This window comes from Mus caroli, unplaced genomic scaffold (genome assembly GCF_978045245.1).
Source record: "Mus caroli unplaced genomic scaffold, Mus_caroli_1 scaffold_20, whole genome shotgun sequence".
Taxonomy (NCBI): domain Eukaryota; kingdom Metazoa; phylum Chordata; class Mammalia; order Rodentia; family Muridae; genus Mus; species Mus caroli.
The window spans coordinates 51,119,556-51,140,950 of NW_028227275.1; the positions used below are offsets into that span (position 1 = coordinate 51,119,556).

The 21,395-nt window shown below is 55.2% G+C and overlaps 1 protein-coding gene across 5 annotated transcripts in view; it reads right to left on the reverse strand.

Moving 5' to 3' along the window:
• The window catches only part of Syt7 (synaptotagmin 7), a 62,026-nt gene that overhangs the window by 17,299 nt on the left and 23,332 nt on the right, over nucleotides 1-21,395 (reverse strand). The window contains exons 2-7 of one of the 5 annotated variants that reach the window (XM_029472665.2): nucleotides 20,455-20,558; nucleotides 15,931-16,010; nucleotides 12,061-12,192; nucleotides 10,937-11,164; nucleotides 7,264-7,632; nucleotides 3,436-3,558 (exon numbers count right to left, since the gene is read on the reverse strand). In XM_029472665.2, coding sequence (XP_029328525.1) covers nucleotides 3,436-3,558; nucleotides 7,264-7,632; nucleotides 10,937-11,164; nucleotides 12,061-12,192; nucleotides 15,931-16,010; nucleotides 20,455-20,558 — 1,036 coding nt within the window. The remainder of the gene's footprint in view (nucleotides 1-3,435; nucleotides 3,559-7,263; nucleotides 7,633-10,936; nucleotides 11,165-12,060; nucleotides 12,193-15,930; nucleotides 16,011-20,454; nucleotides 20,559-21,395) is intronic. The other 4 variants (XM_021152359.3, XM_029472667.2, XM_029472668.2 and 1 more) reach the window with 4 other exon arrangements.

A 21,395-nucleotide genomic window follows, 5' to 3' on the forward strand; every position in this document is an offset into this window, starting at 1 on the left:
CATACTTAGATCCCTAAAGGTGGAGGGTGGGGGAGACCCAGCCACGCGAAAGTGTGCATGTGAATTAGAACAGAACAGAAGCAGGAAAGGCAGGGACAGCCGGCCATCAGGTGCACCATACACCTGCCGTTGAGACCCTGGCCTTGCGCTGAAACAGGGCATAACACGTCCACCCACCTGCCTGCCCTCTCCCTGAACACCCTAGAGGTGCGGGACACACCAGTGCACAGAGTAGCAGGTACATACAAGCCCACCCCCCCAGGACCACACACACACACACACACACACATACAGAGACACGTGCTCACACAGACAGGCACGGGGAGGAAGAGGAGACTGAAAATAGCTGGAGAGGTAAAGTCAGGTTAAAAATAGAGCAGGAGAGGAGAGAGCGTGAGATTGACTACTGAAGGTATGAGAAAGTCGGAGTTATTTTGGCCACACCACAGCGTCAGCATAGCTGCAAAGCAGCCTGGGAAAAGATGGTCAGCACCCCTGAAGCTGTCGGAGGTCACAGGACAGAGATAGGCATAGGGATCAGCAGAGGGAGAGGCCGAGGGGCTGGTCACTGGCCCAGGGACACCCCTGTGAGGAGCAGATGGAAGGAGGAGACAGAGAGAAGAGAGACAGAGAAAGAGGGGAGAGGCGAAGAAAGGTTAGTCAGACGTGTGGAGAAGGCTGCTGGGTGGACAAGGGGACAAGGAGGAGCGAGGCGGCCGACAGGAGAGGCAGAGAGGAGGCGGGGGACACACAGGCGGAAGAAACATGGTGGCTTCGGAGGAGGCGAGCAATGGGGGTGGCCTGGTCCGCTCTGCCCCCCACTCGGGGTGAGGGTGGGGCCACGGTGGAAACCATTTGGATCCCAAGGAGCAAAGGTGAAATGCTGGAAAGATGGCCGTGAGAGCGCAGTGGGTGGTGTGGGAGAATGAGTGGGACAGACAGCAAGGGTGGATGCTCCATCCCCCATCCCACTCCTATACCTAAGAGTACCTGAGATAGATGTTGAGGCCCAGGGCTTGGGAGATTCTGGAAGGGAGCCCTCAGGGGACCAAGAAATGTTGGGTGGGTAAGAGGCAGACTGTATCTCACATCCCCTGTAGCTTGTTAGATACCCATCCTTTCTGTATGAACCCTGAAGTGATTTCTTCTCACAGAGTGTTCTCGCTCTTCTCTCTCTCTCTCTCTCTCTCTCTCTCTCTCTCTCTCTCTCTCTCTCCCCACCCACCCCCATGAGCCTGTTGCTTAACAGACCAAGGGGGCTGAGTGTTTCCTCCAACAGCAAAGACACCTGGTCCAGGGGTCAGCTGGGGTAGAGAGGGCATGATTTAGAGGAAGGGTTAGATGAGCCAGCTTGTAGCTATAAGGCCCAGAAGTCAAAGGGTGGATCCCAGAGGTGTGACAGCTTAGTGGGGGCACCTATACTAAGCTATGGGATAGGGGACTTACTAGGGAAGAGTCAGTTGAGGGTAGCCCTTGAAGCTACCCACTCAAGAGACACCCCAAGAGCTATGAGAAATGAGTTTCGAATATGGGAGGGCATGAGCAGGTGAGAATGGCATGTGTCCACTGGGAAAGTGGGGCCAGGTGGTGGCAAGGGCCCAAAGCCTCCACCTCCACACCCACCTTTCCCAGGCAGGCAGAGGACAAGCTGATGTCATGATCAGAAGGTATGGGTGTACTAAAATATGGAGACCTGAGTGGCAAGGAGGTATAAATAGGCTGTTGGGTGAGAATGGAGTCGGTTAATTAACACATGGGTGATGTGAAATCTCGTTTCCAGCCTGCATCTGCTCCCTCACGCTTCACACCTTCCCCCTAACCCTCCCTGGCAAAGGGCTTGGGTTCTTCACAGGCTTTCAGAGGGCTCCAGTCCCCCTTGCATCCTTTTGTCCCTGGTCCCACCCCACCCCCCTTGGCTTGTGGCCCTCTGGCCTGCTTAGAGCCCATCTTTGATACCCTGTGGCTTCTGTCAGACCCAGTTAGGTTGGGGGTGGCAGGCTCTGCTACTCCCCCAGCCCCTTCTTCACATACACGGGCTCAGGGACTGACACCAGCCGAGGCACCAAGTGAAGGAACAGGTTCTCCCCTCCTACTCGGTAGGGACTTCTGACCCACTAGACATGCAATGTGGATTCAGAGTGGGAAGGGAAGAGAGGGCTGGTCTCCAGAAGCCACTGTGAGATAGCCAGATAGCTGTCAAATACAGCTTATCTCTCCTAAGCTACAGGCCTCTAGCAGCAGCCTGGGGCAGTCCCTTCCTGTCCCTAAAGGCCTTTAATGAGCACCAGGGTTACCAGTCTAAACCTGATCTCTGCTCAGCTCACAGGATCTGACAACTGTCCCGGCCCTAGGGCCCATTTCCTCATTAGAAGCAGTGTGTGTTCCTCAGAGGTCACCCTGCTCAATGCTTCATTTGACAGAGGCAGATGCAGAGGCCTAGACAGGGTCTCTGACTTGTCTGAGGTCATGGAGCAAGGCTCTGGCTAAACCAATGCTGGCCCATATGCCCTGTCTTTGATCTCATGGAATGCAGAACTGAGCACAAGCAGATGTGAACACAGCCTAAGGCCAGGTCGAGGGAACGAGCAGCTAAGGATTCTACCTTTGTGAGTGCTAGTAAACCCTGCGACCTTCAACCCTCCCTTTACCAGTGAGCACCGCTCACCCACTCACTCCTCACCAGAGGGAAGGAACAGCAGGAGCTGCTTCCCAGAATTCTAGGTGGAGAAGGCTAGGAGGTCTAGCCTGTACTGCAGCCACCAGGCTACTGTTGGCCTTCACTGGGCCCTGAGAAAGGCAATGGGGTCAGGGAGCCTGGCAGAACCAGACTTTGACCTTGCTGGGAACAGCTGGCCCCACATCCCCTTTCTAGAGGCTGTGCTCAGGGGCCACCCTTCTGGTCCCTTCTGGTCACCAGGCCTCTCCCATGGTTCCTCACCCCAGACCCTCCCCATCAGGGGCTCTTCTTCCATGGCTGAGTGGCATAACAGGTCCTGCAGGGCAGGGGGAGGTTGAGATGGTGGGGATGAGGAAGAACAGGCTTAGCCATTCCCCAACATCCACCCTCACTCACCAACCACCGGAGAAACGGGGATTTCTGGGCTGGGGGGGCAGAGATGAAAGATGGAGGGGCGGCAGAGGGAGGCAAGCAGGGAGATGGGGCCCAGGAGGCTGGGCTTGCTCCAGGCCAGGACAAGCATGCTGGGGAGCAGGCTTGATCCAGAATGGTCCCAGGATGGTCCCTTCATAGACCCACGGGACACCACTCAAGTGGTCAGGGGACAGAACACCAGCTGGAGGGCTTCTCCTGCCCCAGCATCTGCTGAAGACACCACCACCTCGTCCAGCAGACGGGGCCGGCTGAGGCAGGTGGCCTCTCCGTGCCTCCTTCTCTGCCGCTGTTGCCGCTGCCGCAGGCCTCGCCCGTGCTCGTACCTCTTGTCCCCCTGAGCGTTCTGGTTCTGCTGGGTTCCTGGGTTTTGCAGGTCAGGGATATTGGCAAAGTCATCCTGTTCCGAAAGCCCTAATACCAGGGATAGCACCACCATCCGGCCTTCCCTGCCCAGGATGGGCAGCCCACCAGCCGGGGTGACAGGAGGAGGCCCCACGGACAGGAGCAGGGGTGAGGGGAGGAGAGAGAGAGAGAGACAGAAACAAAGAGAGAGAAGAGAAAAAGCGTAAGAAACTGGCCCTGGAGAAAAGAAACCAATCTTCAGAACTGTAAATAGTTGGAGACCTGAGAGGGGTGGAGGGAGAGGATCCAGCTGGCCTTGGGCCAAGAGCTGGAGTCTTTGGGGTAACATGGGACAGGGGCTAGGCACAGGCCTGAGGAGAGGACTTAGGGAACACCCAAGCTGGAGATTGGATCTCCAGCTGAAGTCATGCTTACCTCTTCCCTGGGAGAAGGGGAAGAGGCTCTTTCAATACCTTGTACAGGGCTTGGGAGGGGAGGTTAGGGACACAGGGGAAGCACTACAGGAAAATCTGACATTCAGTGGGCATTATACACTGTGCTCAGGGATGCCCTTCATAGATCTCTGGGTCATGCTCAACAAGATGTCCTTGAAGCCAGCTAAGCAGCTTCTTCCAGGCTTCCAAATATACAGCCCATCACAGGAGAATCCCAAAGCTGTCCGAGATCACAGGCATACATAGAGAGACCTCTCTCTTGTCCACCTTCCCAGAGAGTCAGGGACTAAGAGGCCTCCGGGACCCGTTCAGTGGAGGTCTTTCCTTGCAGTACTTCAGAAGGCATCAGGAAGCAAGGGTGGAGAGAAAGTGCAGGAACTTGGCAAGGTCTGGAGAAGCTCTGGCAGGGCTGCAGGGAGCCTGTGCCTGCAGTGAGGCGCTGCTCTGAGGGAGGATGGCCAAAACAGAATGGCAGGCAGGTACCAACAGGATGAGTGTGACTTGGAGAGGAGGTGTGCGCAGCAGCACGGGGTTGAAGGCCACACACGAGTGGAGCCCGCCTTGGAAAATCACGGGACAACTGTGTGGGGCTTTGCTAGTGACACGGGCACTTCCTGGAAAGAGACGCAAATTCCGATGGCTGCTCTACATCAAACCCATCAGAGGTTTTGAGTTTGCAAGGGCTTTGTAGAGCTCAAGAGAACCTCTGTTGAGCCCGTCAGAATGAAGAGTCGAAGGATTCTCAGACAGGGCAAGCGTGAAAATGTGCTTCAAGAAGGGCCAAGGGTAAGACAGGGAGACTGACAGAATGTTCCAGAAGGGGGTGGATCCTAGGGCAGGAATCTATCACATCAGCCACTGATGGAAAGTAAGAGCTTCTGTGATTATTCCCCAGAGAGACTGTCAAAATGGGAACTCAGGCCAGACATAGCATCTGGGCTGAGGGACGAATGAGAGTTGCGGAAAATGGGAGACACTTGCTACTGAGGTCTGAGGGAGAGCGGAAGCTAACCCCAGAATGTCCTTCTTCTTCTTAGTCTTTGTCTTGGGCACAGCCACAGCAAGCTGACATGTGCTGGCATCGAACTTCTGGGGCTCAACTCTCCCCTTCCCTTAGGCCGGAACCTGGCTTCTTTTACTCCGGCCTATTGCTAATGTCTACATTGGTAAAATTCCATTTGGCTGTCCAGGAGCTAGTTGAGCTGGGGGAAGGAGAACTCACTGAAAACACGTGGTTTTTTTGTTTTTTTTTTTTTTCAAGTTAATGCATTTTTCAGATACTGCTTTTGGTCTTCTTTAAAAACCGAGTTGCTCCTCTGCATAAATACCCTGATTGTCATTCTCTACAGCTGCACAAGCTACGAGGGCAAGGATGAGGGGCAGAGCTGGACTTGGGGGAGACACACTGGTCTGCTTGGATGGGTCATACCTATCAAGAAGAAAGAATGCACCCTCCAATCGAAGGGAGGGCAAGTTACTGCAGGGCCCGGCGGGGGCGGGGGGCTCTCAAGTAGACTCTGGGACCTCAGCCATACAGCAGTTGAACTGCAGGGCAGGGGTGGGCACATCTCAGCCTGTCAATGGTTCTCTACAGTCCACAAGCTGGTAATGGTTTCTGTAATTTAAAAATATTAAGGGGCGGGGGTGGGGGGAAGAAACCTTATGTGGTAGAGATTGAGTGTGTCTTACGAAGCCTAGAGTATCTGGCTTTCACAGGCAGAGTGTGCAACCCCTTACTGGGAGGGAAAGCGGGTGATGCACTGAGCTTAGAGGTGGCCAGCAGGTAAGGGGAATGAGAGCTGCGGTGGGGGCCGGAGCATGGGCATGTGACGCTGGCATCTGAGCCATGCCCCAGGACACAGGCATTTAAGACACGCCCATCAGAATTCTGGTTGCTTAGGAAGATGGTAGGCTGGGAAAAGTTGGTATCTGGGCTTCTGGTATTTTTCTCAAGGACCCAGAGCATCCCTTCCAGGACATTCCTCCTGGCCACAGAAGGAGCTTAGGCACAGGCCCTGGCCTAAGCAACTGCAGAAAGAAAAGGAAGACGGTGGGTATACTCCAGCCTAAGGTCAGGTGGGGCCCAGCTGACCTTCCTTTCTGTTCCTACCATAGCGGAACCAGATGCCTGGACCTCCTACTCCATGGCCAAAGCACCCATTTCGGAACAATCCACGGCCAAGACAGGAGGCCTTGCTGGACATCGCCTCTGGTATAGCACTGGATTGCCTTCCCCGAAGGCAGTTGGACAGGCTTGCCAGATTTCCCAGGGGGCAGCCTTGGGCAAAACGGCTGGTGGGCCACAGCACAGGCGACTTGCAACCAGTTGTGTGCAGCTAGTTCTGTTGGAGGGCCTTTCTGAGTTTATGGCTCTTGTCTGAGCCGGAAGCTCTGTCTGGGCTTTCAGATGGAAATAAAACATGCTTTGAGAAACTTGCTGTCCTTCCGGATGCCCTGCATCATTCCAGTGAGCTCGGCCTTGGCCCTGGGCTTCTCCTCTTCCTCCCAGACTTACGGTGCTGCCCCACACCTGAGAAGTAAGTTTCTCAGGGAAGACCTGGGTGATAATTCTGATCTCGAAGCTGGTGCAAGGCTCATAGGCCCATGCCTCTCAGCCCCTAGAGAGTGAATATCCCTGTGAGGATTGGGGTGGTGGGGCAAGTTCCAGGGAAGCAGCTAAGGCCAGTGGCTGGCTAGCGTGGTGTTGCTTCGCCAAGCTGGGTCCTTGAGAAAAATACCACACTCCGCAGCTTTGGGGGTGTGGCTCAGGCTTGTCCTCGGGGAAGAAGGGTCATTATGATAGGGCTGAGGTCAGGGATGGATGGACAGGGAGGATACATGGGGCAGAGAGGTCAGCAGGGTTTGGTTACAGAGAGGAGGGGAACTGGAGGGAGGACTGCAGGGCTCTGGAGATTCGGTAACAGGGATGGGTTGGGGAGAGGAGGAGGGAAGGGCAGAGTGAGGCAAGGCTGGCACAGTGACAAGAGTGACTGGGACCTGATTTGGGGGGGTGGGGTGGGGGGTAGATCTCAGAGACCTCCAGAGCACTTAGTGTTCTCACTAAACGTGGCGAGGGGGGGGGGTGATTCTCTTCTCAAGCCTCAGAGGCAGTGAGGGAGTTTTAGGGTCCTCAGAGTTCTAAGGACTCTGATACAAATCCTCTCATTGTGGGGCTCCAGATATAAGACACAAGAGGCTGAGGAGGGGGACCCTTAAACTTGTCAGACACACTGTCAAGGACACAGAGGAACAGGAGCGTCCTGCTCCAGCTGCTCCCAAGAGACTTGGGTGGCCTGGGGGGAAGAGGCTGGGTGGGGGAGGTGGGGAGCTAGCCCGCTCAAGGGGAGGACTTACAGGAAGGATTTCATGTCCAAGCCTCGGTTTCGAATCTGCCCCACCACGTGGTCCCAGCTGCCTGGGTTGGAGCGGCTGCGGCCCCCAGCTGCCCGGTACTTGGAGCCGGCCGAGGTGCCCTGCCGAGCCTGACCCCGACCATAGGCCCGGGGGTTGGAGCCCGGTGCCGAGGCCGCGTGGGCCTGCAGCTGGCCCAGGCTCTGGCTGGTGGTGGGCTGACTGGGCTGCCGGCCCCGCTGGTTCTGGCTCAGCGGCTGCTGCAGGCTCTGCTGCCGCATCAGTGTGCGGGGTCGCTGGCATTTCGGCTCTCCCGCGGAGCTGGGGATAGACTCAAGGGTAGTGGCCGTGGACAGGGTGGAGTCCTCGAAACTTGGGGCAGGTGGAGGAGAGGAGAGAAAGGAGAAGCAGGTGAAGGGATCACAGTGGAAGAGAAAGAAGCCGAGGGCCAGGGCTGGGAGGCCCCAATGCAGGGCACGCTCGGCTGGACCTCGCCAGGCCTCCATCGGAGTTGTCACTGCTGCAGTCGCTGCCACCACCTCACCCACCCTGAGGTTCCCAGGCTGGCTCCGCCCACCCACCTCTGGACCTAGCTCGCTGGTTCCCCAGTACCTCTGTCTGGGCCGACCTCTCTGCCGGTCTGAGTGGGCTGCAGGAACTGTGGTAGCTGCGTGGTGAAGGCAGGTCCCCAGGGCCCTATAACTGCCTGTCATGTTGGAATGGGAGGGGCAGGGAACTGCTGCCACCCCTCTGCCATCTCACTAGGGGGACACTAGGAACATCTGCCTCTGTGTTCTAGGTACTACTGTCCTTTGGAGACAGAAAGAAATCCAGGCCAGCACAGAGTTGGCCTAGTAATGGCTAGGGAGGCAGGGCAGCCATTCCTCATACTCTGTGGGAAGAAAAGAGGAGGCAGACTCACATACAGAAGCCTACCCTCTGGCCAGAGCAGCCTTGGAGTTCAGTTCTGGGGCAGATCTCTGACTTCCTCCTAGGAATTCCTGCCCTGGTACCTAGGGAATGATTACCACTTAGAAGTGAGGACCAAAGAAAGAGCAGACAGGAAGTGGGAGAGTCCCAGGAGTCACTGGTCTGGCTTTATTCTAATTCAGACTGACAGTAGCTACCCCGCCTCTTACATATAAGAGAATGTCCATGCACTGGCCCACCAGCATCTCTAAACACGCTGGGCGAGGCAGGGCAACAACGGGGAAACAGGGCCTGGCTGGTGAGAGGTGATGTAGAGCCAGAGAGACCTGGGTTCAAAACTCACCTCTGTCATTGTTAACGGGACACCGTTAGATGAGGTCTTATACTTCTTCAGGCCTTAGCTCCTCTGCTTTAGACAGAGGGCACAAAGCAACCCCTTAGTGGCCTTGTTCAGAGCTGAGGTCAGGGTTGTACACTAACGGCCCCTATGCCAGGGCATGGGGACAGGAGTTTGTGTTTTTCCTTAAGTTTTTGTGTTTCTGTCTGTTTTGTGCTCTGTCCAGAGATTAACTCTGGTTAGCAACAATCACGACAGTACTGGGGCAAGCTGTCACTCAAGTACCACGGAATTAGAGCAGACACTGTGTTGAACAACTTCAAGTAAGTACCTTCTCCCTAGGTCTGAGGTTCCAATCTCCTCATCCTTTCTAATCCAGCTGTCTGGAGCAGGAGGTGGTGAACTATGACCTATAAGCTGAATCTGGTCCACTGCCTGCTTTTATAAATAAAGCTTTGTTGGAACCCTGCCACTGCCATTTGTTTACACTCCATCTGAGGCTGCTTTTCTGCTACAGTGGCAAGGCTGAGAAATGTGAAAGATGTGGCTAGACTTGCAAACCCTAAATATTTCCTAGATGTCACTTGGCCCTTTACTGAGAGAGTTAGTTCACCCCTGTTGTAGGACCATGGGATAGCCAAGTATATCCTGGGAGTAGGAGGAGGCCCCAGAGCCCTTGGAAGCCACGTTCACCACAGCAGCCAGACCTCAGCCATGCTCACCCCTTAAGTCTATTCTGGGAACCAAAAGACAACAGTTAGGTGGCCCCTGTGGGATGGGCAGAGAAAAAGAGAGGGGGATAGATAGATAGATAGGTAGATAGATAGATAGATAGATAGATAGATAGATAGATAGATAGGACAGAATGAAAGAAGAAAGCAAAACGTGGCTGTAGCTGGGGAGTTCTAGGCAGGCGGCAGCCTGGCCTGACTTGGGCTGAGTATCAGGGCTCTCCCCAGGGCAGGCCTAGGTCTCGCCAGCCTTGGTAGGCCCACAGCTCAATGGGGGGCAGGCCAGCTGGGGGAGGGGTGCACACCGTCTTCTCTGTCTCCTTGCCGACCTCATTTCACTTTCCTATCATATCCAAAATTAGTCCAATTTACAGCCCTTCAGTCACAGGAAACTAAAACTGGATCCTCCAGGCCTGAAGCCAGTGAGCAAATGCCATGGAAGCCCAGTCAGCTGGGCCGGGGCCACCCGGGGAGGGGCCTTGGCTCTCTGATGGGATGTGAGGCATCCATTTCTAGGGACATTCCTGAGACCATGTATCAGGAGAAAGTGGACTTGTGTCCACTTGAGTCAACAAGCAAATGAGGCCTCAGTCTGGTAGCCTAGCCCTCTGTGGTCTCCATTGGGGAGGGAGGTGTCTTCTGAAGAGAGCCAGGAGGGTCCTAAATTGAGCTAGGTAGCCCAACACTAAGAAGGTGTCAAGGCTGTTGGCAATCTAAGGGGGAGGCTATACCATTGCCCAAGAAGGAAACAGTGTCAACAGCTCAAAGTGGAACCCACATTCAAATTTGTGAGGTGCTCATGGTTCAGAGGATCTGGGGCTTACAAGGGCTTTACTGTGGGAGACCAGAAGTTCTGAAAGTCAAGAGGAGAATAAGATATCCTTAGCGGGATGATAGCTCATGCTTGTGTTAACAGTCCATGACTGCTTGGTAAGCCCATGCAGCCCTTAAAAAGAAGCAGCTCTTCTGACCACCCTCTGACATTTGAAAGGAGCTGCTTGCTGGGGCTCAATAATCTCAACCCTCAAGAACTCCCAACAGTGGGACAGCTCACTGACCAAGACAGGACCAGCCAGTGCGGATGGCTGCGATGAGATGAACATTTGAGGCAGCATGGTGGCTGCTCATAGATGAAACCCTATGGTGGATGGTGTCATGGTACAAGCGAGGCTGGGAACAGGCAGATGAAATCAATCAAAACGGAATGGCTCAAGGCTGGGCCTAGAGCCATCAGCTGCCCAAAAGAGGAAAGGTCTGCTGGCTAATGAGTGTGTCAATACAGGGAGAGATAGATGGGCCTGCTCCCCAGGAATGGGATGGTCCCATGGTGAGACAACCAAGGGCCTGCTGCCCACAGAGGGATGACCTGATGGCTGAGATGGGGTGGCCAGTCAAAGAGGATGGGATGGCCCAAGGACTGGAGTGAAGCTGCTCTGGGGACAGAGAATGAATGACCTGGTCACTGGCAAAGGAAGACATTAATGGGAAGCTGCCAGAGGCCTGAATGCGAGAGCATGTGGCTGAGTTGGTTGTGCCTGATGAGGACAATGGAATGAACCAGGGGCCGAAGACGGCACCTCTGGGGGCAGCAGCGGGCATGCCAGGGGTCCCGCTGTCCACCCTGGTGGGGGCAGGCCTGAGCTCACGGCTCTGGCAGCCATGGGGTGCCATCACTCACTTGGACAAGTTGAGCTTCCCTGCGGCCAGGTGGCTCTGCACCATCCGCCAGCGGCCTCTCCCCGCCTTGCCACTGCTGCCCGGCTCGCTGGGGGCAGCCCCGCCGCTTCTCAAGGCGTCCTCTCCGGGTGGTGGCACCGGCGCCGGCTTCTCCCCGAGCCGGCCTTCCCGCTCCACCGCCAGCCCCGCCGCCGCAGTGGCCACTTTGGCGCCTGACAGGAGCGTGCCACTGGAGGCGAGCAGGAGGCAGCCAGGCCAGAGGAGCACCGGGGGTGGCGGTGGGGGAGAGAGGGCAGGCCACACATGGGGTTGGGGGTAGGGGAAGAGAGGAAAAACATCGACAGATAAAAGGAAGAAAGAGACAGTGAGAGGAGAGAAACAGACGGACAAGAGACAGACAGAGAGAAAGAGAGACATCAGCACTGCAAATGAGTTAACAGTGGAGCCTGTAGAGGAGAGAGGGGACCGGGCGGGCTGGGGTCAGAGAACAACGCACCACGACAATGGAGGGGGCCCCTCCCCACCGCCTAGGGCAGGAGCGGTGGGGGTTGGGGGAGGGCAGCCACCTCCAACTCTATCCCACAGGACAACGAAGGGTTAACGACGGAGGAAGAGCGGGCTGTCCAGGCCAGGAGGCCCCCAGGCAGGGAGAGAGAGAAAGCCGTGTTAGTCAGAGTTCATCACCACCACCACCACCATCACCGCCACCACCGCCACGAACCACCGACCACCGACCACCGACCACCAGCAGCCACGGCCGCAGCACACAGCGGGGGGAGGGGGGAGGAAAAAGCGAGCCACAACCGAGAGGGAGGGACCAAAACGGGCAACCCCATCCTGACTGCACAGAGGGTGGGGAGCCAGGGGGCGTGGCTAGGGACCAGGTGTGGCTGCGGAGGGGGCTCTCCTGCATGGCTGGCCCTGGGAGAGGTGACAGGCGAGGGATAGGAAGGTGAAGGGGCAGGAGGGGTTGCTCGTCTCCATGGCCAGCCTGCCCATGGGATGAATGGAGGGGAAAGTGGAAGGAGATGAGCAGGAGAGGAAGTGAGAGGGGGCAGGAGACGGGAAGGGTGGGGCGTGCGCGGATACTCAGTACATATGATCAAACCAGGTAAAGTCACTCACTTGAGGGACAGTCGAGGGTCGCCATAAGGGGCGTAGGGTGAAATGTTTAGAATAAACTCCTTGGGAGGATAGGAACTCCATTTCTGCTGCACTGTGCTTTCATTGTTATTCCAAAAGTCTCTGTCTAGGTCGCTGGAGGGGCAGAGAGAGAGGGGAGAAAACAGGGAGATACAAGAAGAGACCAGAACTGCAAGTCCTGCGGGGGCAGAAGGGAAGTGGGGCCCCTGGGGGCACACAGAGGGTGGGGCATCGAGGGTCTGCTCCTGCAGAGGAAGAAAGGCAGGAGGGCAGATGGGCACCGTAGCCTGGGCCAGGCATCCTTGCAACTCGCATATCTATGTAGGCACACGCACACGCATACAAACACACATGCACTGGAAGGCTGGCCAGGGAAGCTGCACAGGAAGGAGACAAGCTGCAGGCAGGCAGACGGGAGAGTCTCGTGCCTAGGAAGCTGGTGGGAGAGAGAAAGACCATGAGAGAGGAGGGGTGGTCAGGTTGGGGGTGGAGGTGGGAGACAAGGCCTGGATGGCAAAGGGAATGCTGGGAGAAGGGGGAGGTGCAAATTTAATGTTTGAAGGTGCTGGAAAGTAAGGTAAGTCCTGCTGCTGGTAGCTGGCCCTGGCTCTCTCTGGCCTCAGTTTCCCTTCAAAGATGACTCGTTTTTCTCCCTCTTCCATATTCTCTCCAGTGGCCTAACATGTCCCTGGGCCTCCTCCTACTTCTGGTGAGGCTGGAATGCAGGGCTTCCATGAGACTGGGTGAGCAGAAGGCTCCACTTGAGACAAATAAGGTGACTAGGACAGTTGGGTGAGGCTTCCACAAGAAGGAGGCATCCTGGCCTCTGACCTCAGAGAGGGTGTCATCAAGGGTCATCGAGACCCTGGGTTCTGGGGCCTGTGTGAAGGGCCTCTTATGTTTGTGAAGCCAGTGGGACCTGCCCAGACTTGGGTTCACAGTCTACCCTTGGCCTGGCCTGCTGGGAAGTCTGTGTTCTGTCCCTTCCTAAGATGAAGCTGCTAGGTTTAAAAGGGATCCTTACCCCAGTCCACCACCCCTCCTCTGGGTGACTTGTCCTCCTCAGCTGACATGCTGAGGACAAAGGATGAAGGAATTTCTGTGTAGGGAAATAGGTGGCAGAATCCTGGGCTCCTGCAGGACATGGCCTGGATGTCCAGAAACTACAGACAGCTTATTAATTTCCTGGGCTCCCAAAGTGACAGGGTTGGGCACTGAGGGCCAGCTAGAGAGATAGCTCAGCAGTTAAGAGTACTGACTGCTCACTGGGGGAGAAAGGTAGCTCCCAGGCCACATTCTAGAAGGGAGCCATGCGCGGTGACAGGAATGATGCTGGAGTAAGAGCCTAGGGAAGAAGTCTAGCCTGTGTCCCTGCTTAGGCAAGGTGAAATATGGCGAGGGGCTGGCAACTCGGGGGCATGCTCCCCTAAGAATCAACTGTTCTCAGGGGAGCTGCTTCTCATGTTACATCCTGACTTTGATGCTTCATCTGAGATGAAGGAATGGGGAAGAAAATGAGATAAGCTAGACAGCCACCACAGGGCCCAGAGGAGAGATGGTGGCCTTGACTCTCCCAGGTGACTGTCACTGTCTATAGATACTCTTTGGAAATGTCTCACAGGGGAGTCTCTGCACAAAGTTCAAGCCCAGGCCTTGAGGCAGCTCACAGAGTCAGGGGGAGCAGTGGGCGGGGGAGGGAGGCAGAATAGTCACCAGTGGAAAATGCTCTCTCTACAAAAGATCTCATGCCCATCAGGGATACCCTTTTGGCTCCACTCCCCAGCAAGACCTTGTTTGGACGGAGAGACCCTGCATGAGGCCTTCAAGGAAGGAAGCAGGTTGGCAGGCTCCCCTTTCCTGCTCCCTCCAGGTCTCTATCCAATCTAGGCCTACAGGAGAAGATCCACTCAGCATCATCCCAGGCTGTCCTCCCACCCTGATCAGCATCATCCCAGGCTGTCCTCCCACCCCGAGTTCTGGGGCCACTTGGTTTTCTACTATGGTTCTATAAAGAGAAGATCTCTCCTAAAAGAAGACTGGGAAAACGTGTCCCTTTACTGAAGTCTTAAATGTGTCAGTGGCCATCAGTGTCACCCAAAGGGAGGTGGAGTGTGTCGTGTCTCCTGGACCGGGTTGGCAGTGAACCCCTGGAAATGTTCATCATTTTGGAGGCACAAGTTCGCCAAGGAACACAGTTTGGGAGAGCGTTGCTGAAGAATGGAGTGTTCCAGAATCCTTGACAGAGCGCTTCCCCTAGGAGGAAGTCCTAAGCCACTGGGGAGTTGTGCGGTAAGTAAGTTGCGCAGGATGAGAAACTCAAGGACACACATGAGTTCTGGCTTCTATGCCCAGGGGCAGCCCGTCAGGTGGAAGCAGGCTCAGGCTGTGGACTTTGGGTCCACAGGGTGTCGAGGGGCACTGTGCCCTCACTGTGCCTTAGAGAGGGTCCTTTGGGGCCCTGGCTGTAGCCTGCTTCCTGCCTTGATGCCTTCCTTTTCCTTGCTGGCTAGAGAACCCTTTCTAGAATGCCTGCCTTGACCTGAGCACCTTGTCTAGGGAGATTATGTTCACCCATCCTCACCCAGGCTTCAAATAGCCAGGACTGGAGGCAGTCTCCTGCTCCCCCTCACGTGATCCTCCTCAATTCCTCACCTTCAGAAAGCTCTGAGCCTGTGTTCTGCAAACAGCCCCTGAGTCCCACCAGCTCCTGTCTTTGAAGAGCTTGCAACCAAACTCAGCTTCAAAGACTCCTTATGGTCTCCTTCTGAGCCTTCCACCCACCCAAGCCCGCAGTTGGCCCACCCTTCTATTCACCCCCCACCTCAGACAACCACCCCATGACTTCTATGAAAGTCCCAAACAGGGTCAGAGTAAGAGATGAAAAAAAGAGGAGGGGCAGGGAGGGATCCCTTGGGAATGGATAGGGGAGCAAGAGGAAGAATGAGAGATGCAGGAGTGCAAGGGTGTGCAGGGGTGCAGGGGAAGGGGCAGTGAAAGTGGGGAGTCTTATGTTGACAGGGGTAGGGGATGGGTAGAGCTGGGGGCTCAGCTTCCAGGCAAAGCCCCTTGGCCAGCAGGCTTGATCCCATCCAGTTTAGAGTGGAAAATGGGCTGGACAGAACTCCCTGTGAAGACCTGGTCTCTGTGGAGAGCGAGGGGAGAAAGCTCCATTCTCAGAGCCTGAGCCTAGGTAGGCAGGGGTTTCCCTATTGTCCCCTAGTGACTCTCAGCAGAGAGCCGGGCAAGGTGCTCTTAGTCTATGGACTAGGTTCTTAGATCTTAGTAGGGAACCCTAGGCAGGGTACAATCAGTAGGACTTAAAGGGGGACACGATGCAATAGGAGGGCAGAGCCCTTCCCCATGGGTCAGATTCCCTGGAACTCAGTACTGGGGCTGGCTGGGGTCCTCATGGTTTGTCTCCCACCCTTTCCAAGTTACCCTGGGAACATGAGTAGAGTGTGAGAAAAGGAACCCAGTCTATGAAGAGGGGGTTCCAAGACCATAAGTAGGGTCTTGGGGAGGAGGCTGGAGGGTCCAGGGGCCTGCTAGAGTGGGTGGGGACAGTGTATACGATATTAAGATTGGATGGAAGAACCAGCAGGACACGTACAGAGCTTAACGAGGCTGCATAGTCTCTCCAAAGTCTCAGGGTCTGGAGCATAAGCAAAAAAGTGTGTGTGGGGGGCTGGGGTCATCCAGGGTTCTGAGACCAAGGTTGTGGGCATGGCCACGGCCTCAGGGAGTAAGGACAGTGTTAGATATGCCTGTGGCCAGGTCTGAGGATAGGGAGAAGGACTTCTCGAATTTGGGCTATCTGTTTGTATCCCCCCAAACTGGCAGCCTGGCACCTACTTGATGGCTTTCTTCTCACCGCGCCCACGCCCCGAGTCTGGTGTGCCCACCGTCTCCAAGGAATTCTTGTAGCGTTTACCCTGTGGAGACAGTATCAGGGTTACTCTTTGGTGTGGGGAGATCTGGACAGCCCTCCCCCAAACCCCCCAGAACAGAAGACCCAGAGGTAAGGAGATAGACGAGATATCAACAAACTCCAGAGGCAGTGTGAGGGGTGGGTTGTCATTGTGGGGTATCTGTCTCATGCCTGGGCCGCATGTGTGCTCTAGGACCTGTCTCTGCCCACAAGCAATCCTTCATGCCTGACCCTCAGGTATCAGGCCTGTCTGCTTGTCTCCTGGGCCTCTGGCCCAGCTCCCAGAAACACAGTTCCCTCTGCCGTGGACAGACGGCTCTCAGGCGCCTGGCCACGTCACAATGTCCACGTCACCACCCCCAGATGGTGGGGGCGGCATCCTGTAGGGCAAGGTTGGCAGTGGCCGATGACGTGAGTGGTGGGGGCGGGGAGCAAGCCAAGTGCCTGGGCCTGCCAGGGTTGTTGGTCATTGCCTGGGGGCTTCCTGGGGTCCTTGTGCCCTGGGGCTAGGAGGCAGGGACAGGGCTTCTGTAAGATAATTTTGTGAAGAGAGCAGTTTCAGTTCAGAGGTTCCTGAGCTACAAGGTAGCCGGCCCCTGGAAAACCCAGAGTAGCTTAGCCCAGTGTGGGCAGGAAAGAAGCAGGACAGGGGTGGGCATCCTGGTCCACCAGTGCAAGGGAGAAAAGCAATGACCAGGTCTGCTGCTGGGAAGGTGAGCACCATTCACCTTCTCGGCTTGGGTTTCTAAATTTAGCTCATGCAGAGCCCAGCCCCATTAACATTCCTGGCTGCTACCAAGCGTCCTCATGAGCACCCCATGGGCCTCGGGTCTGGGCCAGGCCCCAGGATGATGCAGGGCAGTTCGAGGAGGCAGGCTGGACAGGAGCCAGATCTGCTCTGCAGCCCCCTTTACAATCAGGTATTAACTGGCCCCGTCCTAGTAGAGTGGGAACAGATAGAAACACAGACATACAGACACACACATATGCAAGCAGGCACGTGTCCGCTTCAGCATTTCCTCACATGCACCACACTGCAACCATAACAGTCAATTATTCCATCTTTCCAAACACAGAAGAAGAGCTGCCACGGCCGTGTTCCCACAGGCCCCTCCCTGGCAGCTGTATGGCCACAGGAATCTGGGGGAACTGCAGCAAGGCTCCCAGAAATATGTGGAGTGCAGAGCCCTCTCTCCATTTTACCTGCAGCACCTCTATATCTCAGGGCACCTTGATTTAGCCCTAGCAGGTCCACAGTACCACATGTCACCCTGGCCAAGTCCCCCCACCCTGACCTCTCTTTATTCCCTTCTGGAATGGTTTGATGTCACCAGGAGGGTCCACTGGAGAAGAGGCTCCTGGTCAGATCTTTTGGGGTTTTTTGGGTTTTGTTGTTGTTGTTTTGTTTGGTTTTGTTTTGTTTGTTTGTTTGTTTGGTTGGTTGGTTTGGTTTTTTGAGACAGGGTTTCTCTGTGTAGCCCTGGCTGTCCTGGAACTCACTTTGTAGACCAGGCTGGCCTTGAACTCAGAAATCCACCTGCCTCTGCCTCCTAAGTGCTGGGATTAAAGGCGTGTGTCACCACTGCCCGGCTATTTATGTCAGATCTTATACTCTGGCACAAAGCCCCACAAAGGCTCGACTGTTCACTCTCTAGCACCTAAAGTGGACCTAGTATCTACAGGTAGTCTGCAGCACCAACCTGAAGGGCCCTCCCATTTCCCCAGCAATGCTGGGCCTTTGGGCCTCAAGCTATTTCCCTGAGCTCAAATCTTCAAATTCAAATACAGAGATGCTGGGCCCTCCAGGCCCACAGAGCTACCCTCCCTCACCTTTCTCTGGTTCCTCTGGTCAGTCATTATTTAGAGGTTCAAATTCTAGACAATTCCCAATGCTGATTGGGACCATCAGGGGCTGGGCCACGCCATGGTCACCAAGGACTATTTTTGAAAGGACCTCAGGTAGGAACTGGAGACATGTTTCTCCCCAGCATCTGGGCAGTATGAGGCTGGGCCTTTCTGAGGGGGACTTTGGAAATCCCTCCACCTTCTCCTCTTTCTTTTAGGTATTGGCAGGAGACCTTGCCTTAGCTAGCACCCCCTTCCAAGGATGCCCAACTGCCCCTTCCTCCAGACCAGGGAGGGCTGGGGTTGGTGATTTCAATGGCCTGGGACATTTGGGAGAGATTCTGCAGCTGAGAGAACCTTTCCTGTTGACCGCAGCGATTAACTCTGTAGCAGGAGCCAGGGTGCTTGCTATGTGGGACAGGACCCAGGGTAGGACTGGGCTGGGACAGGGAGAATTTCATAGGACAACCCAAATCATAGAAAACCCTAGTGAAGTCCAAGAGACACTAGGAGCCAAATGACACTAGCCTGCTTGTGAGGGAGGGGGCTTGCTGGGATGATCTGGAAAAAGCCAGCTAGAGATTAAGGGCGTTATTAATGTTTGGAAATAGAATCTGGGCTGTCAAGGTATCGAGTCACTGTGGCTGAGGGGACAGGAAGGCCCAGCTGCTGTCTGTGAGGTAGCATTTTAATGTTCCTTCCAAAGACCAAGGAAATTGCCTGGGTAAAAAGGGACTGTTATCAGGGATCCACGGTGCCAGGAGTTTGGGGTGGCATTTCTGGGGCAGGGGGTGGGCACTGAGAAAGTAATGGTCTATAAAGAGCAAGTCCAGAGAGACAGAGTATGAGCTAGAGTCCTAGGAAGAAGGTTCCTGACTGGAGGATGCAATGTGGTCGGGCCAGAGAGGATGCTGGTTCAGAACCTCCCAGCTGCCCAAGGCACTGGGTGCTAGAAGTCCCCACCTACTCTGTCTCATACTCTATTCCCATGGGAGATGAGTGATGGTGGGATGAGGCCATTTGTACTCTGGGCTTGGAAAGAGTGCCTTCACACGCATACACAAACAACTCAGACTGGCACAGTGCTTATGCAAGGAGTCTAGGACATGGGGCAGATCTCAGTTAAACAGGGATCTGACGAAAGGATATGCTTCCCCTGCTGTGTACACACACACACACACACACACACACACTCAAGCACGCACACACCAGATCATACAGCCCTCTTCCTCTGCCTTCAAACACATTCACGAGGTCTAACTGGTCCTACAACAAGGCAACAAGGCACACACCAGGCTGCAGTGTGTGCATAGCAGTCACTTCCGTAGTCTCAGAAGACACTGCACAAAGCCTGAATCCCTCCAGCCTTGGCATTTTGAGGCAGTAGACCAAGGAACAGTGGAGGGCAGCTAGCTCACACGCCAGTCCACAGCAGGGGACAGGTCACACTTACACAGGGAGCTGAGCCTGTGGTTCTTCCCCAGGGGTGGGAGCTGCCCCAGAATGGAGAGGCTCATCCAGGAAATGAATTTGCCCTCTTGAAGGAACCATGCTGGGATATCTGCTTCTCAGGTTCTCCCCACGGTTTCCTCAGCAGATCTCAAGCCCTTTTCCAGAGGTGTCTACCCCTTCTCTTCCTACATGAGTGTGGGGCATGTGGCCCCTATCCACTCAGGGCCTAAGAATCAGCTTTCAGCCGGTCCTTATGGTTCCTCCCTGTGTGCTGCTTCCAATCATCCCACTGTGAGCTAGAGAAGGCGGTGGGTATAAGGGGGGTGTGTGTGTGTCTGATTCCTGCCTACACCTGGGACATCTCAGACCTCTGAGATCGCTCCCTGTAGCTCTCACAAGTCCAACTATGCTTCTAGGCAGGGTGGGAGGTAGGACTCAGGCTGAAGTTCCCCGCCCCCTCACCCCCCCTCCCAGGGGTCCTGCGGAGCTGCAACACTTGCCTAGCTGCAGAGTTTGGGTGGAACCAGTGGCTCACAGCTCTCCCTCCCGGCGCTCTCGGGTGATGAATGTCCCTCCTGACAGTCTCGTTACTTATTGATAGCCTAATCCCGCTCGTTAATTCCCCAGCCCTCGTTAAAAATGAAAAGAAGCCGTTTGTGCTTGTACAAACCAGGAGAATCAGGATGGATGTGCAGGCGGCTGGGGGGTGGGGAGGGGCGGGCAGTGCCTTCTCATTGGTCAGAAGGCTATGCGTCTTGGCCACGCCCACTGGGGGGCGTGGGGAGGGAAAAGAAGGATGCGACGCACCAGGGTTCAGGGGCCTCAATTCTTAGTCTGCGCGTGTGTGCCTGCAGTTCTTTATGTATGAGGTGGGGCATGTGAGCACATGCTCCTCTGTAGTGCTCTGCAAGTGTACCTCTTCCCCCGTGTATGCCTCCTGGGTGTAAAAGGATGTATGGGACCCGAACCCAGGCAAAGAAAGGGGTTGAGTATGTGCAAGCTTGTGGTGTGAAGTTCTGTGTACATGTCCCTGACTGTAAACAGACAGGTCTTCTGATTAGCCAGTCTTTAGAATTCAATAGCCAGTGATTGCAGTATGGCTGATGCAGTGTCAGGCCGGGCCTCAAAGGGTCTCCCAACAAGAGCCTCACCAGTTTGCGCTGACACCAGTGGCACAGGCCGCAGAGGACGATAGTGACGCTAAGGCTGACGGTGATGATTGCAGAGACCAGCAGGACATCGCGGGTGGGCGCCCCTGAGGAGGACACACACAGTCAGAGCTTTATGGGCCAGAGCCACTCTATCCTTGAGCCCCTAGAACACTCCCCCTCCCCCACCCCTTCTTTCTGGCACTACCCAGTCCCAGCGTTGCTTTTTCTCCCAGCCTGAACTCGGGAAGTCCCTCCCTTGCTCGGCACCTCAGTTTCTTCATCAGTACAAATGGAAGAAACGCATGGCTTGGTAACTCTATCTGTGTCACTCTCGAGAGGACACATGTGCCCCTTAGGTTCATCAGTGATCCTAGAAGAGTCACTGCTTCTGTGTGGTCTTCTTGTGCGTCCATGTGCCACACCTAATTCTGAACAGCAAACCGGCCCAAAGGACATTTGCCTTCTGAGCACCTTCAGACTCCCTTAAGAGCTTGGCCAAGACTCAACAGTGACATGGGCAATGAGAAGGGAGTATCCGGAATGTTCTGCCCACATTAACTCAACTCCCCTTGGGTTGGAAGCCCTCTCCTGGTCTCAGCTCCATTCTAACCCCCCAGGCTTGCTTCCTGCCTTTTCATCCCCGTTGGCTCCAGCCTCCTCAGTATTATTTGTTGGGACATCAAAGCTCACAAAAACCACTTAAAGCTTCCATTGTATGCATTCTGGGGCCTCCTACTTTAGGAGTGGCAAGCCACGGTGAGAGGAAAACCCCAGGTTTCTGCTCAGATCCTGTTCCTTAACTCCGAGGCTCAGTTTTCTCCTCTGGAAATGCATATTTAACAGCCTCCCCTGTCTTCCTCACAGGGGGTTGTAAACATTAGCCCAAAACAAATGTACAGAATGCAAAACCTGGACCAAAAATGACCATGTGGGGGAGTGAA